Consider the following 8,583-nt stretch of genomic DNA (forward strand, 5'->3'; position numbering starts at 1 on the left):
TAATTAGTTAAATTTAAATTTAAATTATTTTTTTATGAATTTATTGTTTAAAATTCTTATATAACACCCAAAATTCCAGAAAAATTAGAATATCATTCTGAAAATAATAAACCCCTAAAAATCTTTAAATAATATAAATAAATATTTTCTGACATGTAAATTGCTTTATTCATGAAATTCATGTCAGAAAATTATGTTAAAATACTGTAAAATACAAGATTTTTTTAACTTCGTTCAAAAAACGTAATAAATCGTTTTAAGATGTAATAGCATGGATTTGTATTATTTCATTGATATTAGTCACATAAAATACATGAGAGTAGAGCGTTTGGATTTTTGGGTTTTTATATGATTCTACGTTTAATGATTTGTTTTTTCCTTGGGTTTCTTTTGTCTTCTACATGTTTCCTATTGTAGAGAGAAGAAAATTTAGATTTGAAGGTTTTTTATTTATTTTTGTAGGTATGATTTTTTCCAATGACGCGTTTTCCTAAGGAATATCTTTAATCTTCTTATACTAATAAAGACCACCCCTTCAGCTTGAGCCCTGCCAATGGCGGCAGGGGCTAGCCGAGGGCGCCCACTCTATGAATAATACAAATCAGTAAAACAGTTTAAAGTGTATGCAGGCGGGCTCCAGACGTGGCGCCGCAGCCCGAACCGGCTAGAACTGGTTGCCCTCGAAGGTTTGGCCAAAGGACCAGCCGCGCGGGGCGACGTCGTAGCTGACGACCGTCCTTCCGTCGCTGGTGGTGACCTTGAAGGAGAGGCTCTGGCTACCGAGGTTGGCGTTGCTTTGCCAGTTCTGGCCCCAGTTGCGAGAGAGGGCCTGCCAGTCGGAGGTGGGTGTCTTCAAGGCAACGGCTATGACGTCGCCAGCGCCTCCGACGTTGGTGACGAGAACGAGGTTAAAGAAGCTGTGGCCGTTGATGGTGAAGCGGATTCCGCCGGACTTCACGCAGGGGACGCGCTGGTAGGCGACGGGTACGATCCCGGCGCGGTACTGGGCGATTTTGAGGAAGGCGGGCTGGGCTAAGTCGAAGTGCTCGCGCGGGGGGTTGCACCAGCCGCCGTTGTCGCTGGGGATGGAAGGGTTGGGCGGGCAGAAATTGGTGGCCGTGACGGTGATGGTGCCGGGTAAGCACCATTTCGGGTCGCCGGCGCACTTGATCGTGTAGCAGGATCCGCAGCTCAGCCCGTTGTTGAACAGCGCCGTGCTTAGCGCCGCCGTGTTCGTCCCATAGCCCTGGCTGTATAGGTTTCCGTATCCGCATGCCCCACCTGCGCCATTATCCAATATTTAGATCAGTTTTCTTCCTACATCTCTATCTCTCTTTACAACTCTCTATATCTCTCTATCTCTCTTTACAACTCTCTATATCTCTCTATCTCTATTTACAACTCTCTCCATCTATATATATCTCTCTCGACAACTCTACAAATCTGTTTGGCTCGCGGTATTCTAGAGAAGTGAGGCGGGAGGCTCTTTTCCTCTTCGTCTTTTTTCCTTCCCCATCTATCTATCTCTCTCCCTCACTCACTCACTATATCTCTCCATCTATCTATCCCTCTTTTCATCTCTCACTATTTACCTACCTCTCTATCTCTGGTTAGCGAAGGTAAGAGAGAGAAAAGGCTCGACCTCTCACACCATCTAGTAATACATTCCTCTCTCTCTCTTTCTCTCACATCTGCATATCGCTATCTATTTCTCCAAGGAGAGGGGAAATACGTACCCATTGTGCCGGAGGCATCGCCGCCGCCGTAGAAGGTCGCGTGAGCATTCTGCCAGCCGGCTTGGGCAGCGCTCGGACGGAGAACCGCCGCGAAGAGAAGAACGCAGAGTACAAAGCCCGCCGCTGATGCCATTCCTGGATGTGTAGAGAAGGAATCTCGCTTGTTTCTGCCTTCTTCTTTCCTCAGTAAGAGAGAGAGAGAGAGAGAGAGAGAGAGAGATGTAGAGATGTAGAAATGTAGAGAGATGAAGGGCTGTAGAGAGAAGCCGCTGATGGGTTGTGGAGGGGAGCTCGGTAGGTTTTATAACGGGGGAAGGGGGCCTGGACGGTGGGTCCCACGAAAATATTTAAGCAATTTTCTATAATTGGGAGCACATGCGATTGTCTTCGTGGCTGGCCTGTTGCCGATGTCGACCGGCGCCGGAGAACGACGGCGCACCGGCGGGGCCGCCATGTGTCAACTGTCCGCTGATGTGGACGCCTGTGATGGCGAGGTGGCACTGATCTTGTTGTAATTAAGGACTAATCGCAGTAAGACTGGCAGATTAGTGTGGACGAGTGATTGATTTAAGGGGAATCATGGGTTTGTTGATGTGGGTGGCTTGATTATGAATTAACGTCCCTTTTTCTTCTTCTGAGTATTTGTGGAGATCTGTTAGAGCAGAGTTAGGGATAATCCGTTCTGGTTAATGTTGATTAAATACAGAGAGATCATGAAGGAATGGGTTTGTCGAGGTGGGCGGCTTGTTTATGAATTGCCTACATTTTTTTCTTCAGAGTGTTTTGTAGTGGTCTGGCTTGAGCAGAGTTAGGGATAATCTATTGTGGTTAACGTTAGTTAAATACGGGTAGATGATCAAGAAATGTGTTTAAGAAAGCAATTAATCAATGAGACCACATCTAGTCGGCGTTATTTTCTTCTAGTTGCAAAAAGGGCCACGTATCAAACTGGTTTGCACTTAATTAAGACTAACTATCCATGATTTATGCAAATTATCAAAGCTGTTCAAGTGCAATGAAGCCTGATCACTGTATATTAACTCTAACTACGGGGTAGACATGGTTGTTCTGTTCGGATTGTTCGATTTGGTGCGAATTGCGCGTTCTGTTCGGATTTCCGAAGAGAACAATGTTGAAAACGAACACAACTTCGCACACACGGCTGTGCGGTTCGCTTTGTGCGAATTGCGCGAATTTTTTTTAAGGTTTTTTTGAAAAAAAACTCCCTCGTTACTCTCGTTCTCGTTCTAGTTCTTGTTATTTGGGTATGTGCGAATCCAGAGTCTCCTTCTCCCTCCCTCGTTCTCCATCTTTCTCACTTCTCACTTCTCAGTGGCTCTGAATGACCTTGACCCACAGTCTGAGCCACTCGTTCTCGTTCATCTCTCTCGAGTCTCCAGAGCTGCTTTTTCTTTCTTTCTTTCTCCTGTCTCTTCTCCCTGAGCTTGAAACCATCGGACTTCCTCCCAGTCAATTTGGCGCCGGATTGGGACGGGTCAAAGTGGAGGCATTTGGTAGGTTTTTTTTTTTCAAGTTTTTTTAGACTTGTGTCTTTCTTTGATTCTCTTTTCTTTCGTTCTAAATCTCTGATGCTTTATGATTCTCTCTTAATTTCTCTTCAGTTCTTTCCCAAAAACTCTCTTATCCGCTCTTTTGCTCTCTGATATTCTGTATGTGTCTCTCTTATTCCCGTTCATCTCTCTCTGTCTAACTCTAATTCTCTTCCTATTTTTATCTTCGCCTCCCTTGCGCTCTAATTTTTTCCTTCCCAAGGGTACTCTCATTGTCCGAATTCCTCTTTTCTATGTCTGATTCCTTTTTCAATCGCTCTCTAATTGTCTGTCTATCAAATTCTCTGGTTTTTTTTTATCTCTCGGTCATTCCCCCTTCCTCTCTCTCTTTTTTCATCTCTCCCTATGTCGTAATCTGTTTCTCATTCTCTCATTCTCTGTCTCTTACTCTCTTTTTTTTCTCTCCATCATTATGTGGCTTTCTTCTTCTCTATTCCTCTCACCTTAGTAATTTTTTTTTTATTATTAGCGTTCTCTGAATGTCTCTTTCTCTATCTCTAAGTTACTCTCTCCCTCTAACTCTCTGATTCTCTCTGTCTCTTATTCCCCCTTATTAACTGTCTTTCAAATTCTCTGTTGCTCTTACTTTAATTCCCTCTTTGTGTCCGTCTCCCTGATTCTATCTATCAAATTCTATGGATTCTTTTTTTTTATCTCTCGGTCATTCCCCCTTCCTGTCTCTCTTTTTTCATCTCTTCGTATGTCGTAATATGTTTCTCACTCTCTCATTCTCTGTCTATTACTCATTTTTTTTCTCTCCATCATTATGTGGCTTTCTTCTTCTCTATTCCTCTCACCTTAGTAATTATTCTTTTTTTTTACTACCGTTCTCTGAAAGTCTCTTTCTCTGTCTCTAAGTTACTCTCTCCCTCTAACTCTGTGCCTCGCTTCCTTATATCTCTCAAATTAGTTTTCGCTTTAAACTCTCCACTTTCCTCTCATTCTGTAACTCCATCTTCAAACCTCTCTTTCTTTACATGTGCAGAACAAGAGGGCTCCTCATTGGCCTGAGGGCGCTACTCACATTTCAACCATCGTCGAAAGATATACTTGGCCAGGAGGTGGAAAGCTAGTTCTGCAGCTCAAAATACCCAGCCAGAAATCCGACTGGAATTTTGAAGGTTTGGGTCTGCAGAGGGACTTCAATTTTGAAGACAGTTATTTTCGTTAAAAGTGGGATGTACTCTTCAAAATAGACATGGTGTACCCCACTTATTTTGAAAACAGATATTGCTCCTCTCTAATTTTCTATCATTTCCTAACTTTATCTCCAGTTTTCTCCATCTTTCTCTCGCACTCAGTATCTCTTTCTCCCTTTCTATCATTCGCTGAGCTTCACTTTTCCGCACTTTGATTCTCTCTCTACTTTTAATTCTTTGATTTTGTCACTATCTCTTATTCCCCCTCTCTATCTATCAAAATCTCCCTTTGTCTGCTTTTAATCCCCCCTTTATCTTCATCTCTCTACCTCCCTATCACTTTCCTTCTACAATTCACTGTCCCACACTCTCACCATTGCTCTCATTCCCTCTGTCTTCCTCTCCCTTATTCACCCTCGCACTCTCCCTCGTCTTCTCTCTTTCACTCTCTCTCCCTCTCCCTCTCCCTTTCCTGGCAAAACCAGGAACACTAACATTTGTTTTAAAAAACAGCATCTTGAATTTGTTACCATATGAGAACTTAGCAAAAGTTATATTTTTATTGTTGAAATACCTAAATATATTTTTATTGAAACCTAATCATTCTACCCTCTAACCTAATCACTCTGTTTCATGCATGTCATTTTAATGAAATTAATACTAAAAAATCTATTAAATTCCTTCCCTCACGCTCTCCCTCTTCTTCTCTCTTTCACTCTCTCTCCCTCTCCCTCTCCCTTTCCTGACAAAACCAGGAACACTAACATTTGTTTTAAAAAACAGCATCTTGAATTTGTTACTGTAAGAGAAGTTAACAAAAGTTATACTTTTATTGTTGAAATACCTAAATATGTTTTTATTGAAACATAATCATTCTACCCTCTAACCAAGTACTAGAAAATATGGAAGTACACTTTGTTTCATGCATGCCATTTTAATGAAATTAATTAATTCCTTTCCTTCTAGAACGAATGATTTCAGTTATGCCACCCAATGAAATGAGATGAATTACCAAAATGAATTCAGTACAATCTCCTCTGATTAAATTGCCAAATCAATTCGTTGAATTATTCCAAATTTTTTTCTTAAATCTAAGTTACATCAATGGCATAAATGCCAATATCACTAGATTTAATGACTGTTATATTTATACTTAAAATTTTATACTGATTATGGTGATTCATGACTTGTGATTCGTAAATTAAGATAACGTCATTACTAAATTAGATTATTCATAGTAAATTATACTTTATGCACAACATTTTTTTTTGCAAGCTATAGCTTTTTATGAAATTTCCAAACAATTATGTTCTTCCTGTGCGAATTTTGTTTGCTTGTTCGAATTTGTTCGTTTTGTTCGAATTTGTTCGTTTGTTCGAATTTTGTTAGGTTGTGCGAATTTGTTCGGATGTGCGAATCTTGTTCGTTTGTTCGAATTGTTCGAACATTTGTTCGAATTTTCGCACATAAAAAGAACAGCACACCGAACACACCCCTGTGCGGTTCGTTTGTGCGAATTTTCTGTTCGTTTTAAAAGAACAGAACAGAACAACCATGTCTACTACGGGGAGACAATGAGGAAAAGCCTGTGGCGGAGATGAATGGTAATTAAGAAGCCTGATCACTTGATACCACATGCAGAGAGTTTCTTTCTCGTAATTAGCCCTAAACGTCATCCTTAATGCTTATGACCAACGTAAGATTAGAAAAATGCCTTGGGCGGTGGCGTGAGGACATTAATAAGCCAATGAACTGCTGATCTCCCCAACTTGTGCTTTTTTCTACCGGTTGCCGGTGCGTCACTCTCATGCTCCTGTTCCCTGATAGCTTATATGTGTTCTCCCTCTCTCTCTCACTCTCTCTCTCCCTCTCTCCCTCTCTCTCTCCCTCTATCTCTCTCCCACTCTCTCTCCCTCTCTCCCTCTCTCTCTATCTCTCTCTCCTTCTCTCTCTCTCGCTCTCTCTCTTTTCTTCTAGAAAACTAATCTCCATGTCCAAACCAGTGTGCAAATATTCTAGCCCGCATGTTACTCTATCCTGTAGAGAGATCCAAAATGATTCTCTCCTTCATGACAAAAAGAGACGTATGCATATATATAGAGAGAGAGAGAGATATATATGGGTAGAGAGACAAAGTGACGGTTAAAGATCCTGAGGGAGGAGAACGGAGACTCTGATGGTACGGCGAGACTTGGTGCATTGCATGAGACAGTTGATAATTTCCAGTTCAATGGTATCATCAAATCCATCTACTTGTCGACAAATAGCTCGATACCTTCGATATTTCTCCCATAAATGATCGGAATCCAAATTCAGTGGATGCCAATAGTCAAGAACTAGCCCCTAGGAAATGATGTCGAGTAGACTGTATATTGTAGATAAAAGGATAAGCTATGGTCTAGGAAAGAAGATTCAACGAGGAGAGATAGAGAGAGATATGGATGGATAAATGATCACGAGAAATAGAGAGCCGAGGAAAGAGAGGGTAGATAGATACGTTGGTGGAGAAATTGTCACGAGAAATAGAAGGTCGAAGAGAGAGAAACAAGGAAGAATCAGAGAAGGTAGAGAGAGATGAGGGCTCTCGGTTTGACTTTGGCCAGAGAACGTGATATTGATAACGAGAGATACAGAGAGATGGAAATACATGGTTGGACAAAATGGTCTCGAGAGCGAGAAGGCTTATGTAAGAGAGAGAAAACGATAGGGTAGAGACAAAAGGACGGTCTTGGTCTAGAGACAGAGTGAACAAATGGTCACATGAGATAAGAGGGTAACAGTGAGAGAGAGAGATAGAGAGAGATAGAGAAAGGCTCGTCTTGTTTCAAAGTACCGGGTAGTTGACCTGTAGAAATTAAGCAAGACCGTCTCCTGATGCAACCAAGAATATTCTCCCCATCAGCTTCACCATCATCATATACAAAACTCCTTTTCCCTGGATTGATAAGTAACACGGTAAACCCTACTCTAATTGAACAAACGTTTATAATGACGTCTTGCGTAATCAACCTGAAAGAGATGGGGGGGTAAAAAGAAAAAGAAAGAAGAAAGAGCGCGGACAGGAGAGAATGATAGAGATAGAAAGGGAGTTATCGTGTTATTATTGTATTGCAGACAAGAGAGATAGGAGGAGAGAGAGAGAGAGAGAGAGAGAGAGAGAGAGAAAGAGATAGAATGGGAGTTTTCATGCTTTTCTATTGCAACCGAGAGAAATAATAAGAGAGAGCGAGAGCGGACAAGAGATAGAGAGATAGAAATGTTGTTTTGCGGCTGTTCTATTGCAAACGGAGAGAGAAAAAAGAAAAGAAAGAGAGGACAATAGAGAGAGATAGAGGTACAGAGGGAGTTTCCTCTCTGGTTTATTCCAAACGGAGAGAAACAAAAAGAAAGAGACGACAAGAGAGAGAGAGAGAGAGAGAGATTGAAAGGTAGTTTTCATGCAGACGGAGAGATAGAGAGAGATTGTATTGCAGACGGAGAGAGATAAGTTGAGAGAGAAAGGTAGCAAGGTAGTTTTCATACTATTGTATTGCAGACGGAGAGAAATAAAACGAGAGAGAGGTAGAAAGGTAGTTTTCATGCTATACAGCAGAGGGAGAGAGATATATATATAGAGAGAGAGAGAGAGAAAGGTAATTTTCATGCAATTGTATTGCAGATTGAGTGAGATATATAAAGAGAGGTATTTTTCATGCTATTGCATTCAGAGAGAGAGATAGAAAGGTAATTTTCGTGTCATTGTATTGCAGACGGAAAGAGATAAAGAGAGAGAGAGAGAGAGATAGAAAGGTAGACGGAGAGATACAAAAAAGAGAGCGATAGAAAGGTAGTTTTTTCATGATATTTTACTTCAGCTGGAGAGTGGAAGAGAGAGAGAGAGATTAAAAAAAAGAAAAACAGTGGGCATAAACATGATTGGTGTAAAAAAAAATATATAAAAAAATGAAAACGAAATAGCGTTGACCTAAAATCGACGGTTGGTAGTTAATTTCCGCATCAGGTTATTTACGGGGGAAGAGAGAGAAACAGGATGAAAGAGAAAGTGGGCCCCCACCATGTTAGTGGCACATGAGCCATGTCCCTCTCCAGCAGCGACATATCGGATCCTGTCTTGTCGGGTTCCGGACCCGCTAATCG

At 41.4% G+C, this 8,583-nt stretch overlaps 1 protein-coding gene across 1 annotated transcript; it reads right to left on the bottom strand.

Moving 5' to 3' along the window:
* Positions 1-485: 485 nt before the first annotated feature.
* On the bottom strand, positions 486-2,004 carry LOC144706922 (expansin-A10-like). The gene is made up of 2 exons (XM_078580011.1): positions 1,737-2,004; positions 486-1,281 (listed from the first exon to the last, which is right to left on the bottom strand). Exons 1-2 carry the CDS (start codon positions 1,867-1,869, stop codon positions 665-667), a joined length of 750 nt encoding a protein of 249 aa, XP_078436137.1. The 5' UTR covers positions 1,870-2,004; the 3' UTR covers positions 486-664.
* Positions 2,005-8,583: the final 6,579 nt, after the last annotated feature.

This window comes from Wolffia australiana, chromosome 8 (assembly GCF_029677425.1).
Source record: "Wolffia australiana isolate 7733 chromosome 8, ASM2967742v1".
Taxonomy (NCBI): domain Eukaryota; kingdom Viridiplantae; phylum Streptophyta; class Magnoliopsida; order Alismatales; family Araceae; genus Wolffia; species Wolffia australiana.

Bases quoted from the DNA above. Each gene is read 5' to 3' on its own strand.
- LOC144706922 (XM_078580011.1), bottom strand. From the start codon at position 1,869: ATGGCATCAGCGGCGGGCTTTGTACTCTGCGTTCTTCTCTTCGCGGCG. The intron at 1,282-1,736 runs GTACGTATTTCC...ATAATGGCGCAG, and splicing joins CGATGCCTCCGGCACAATGG to GTGGGGCATGCGGATACGGA.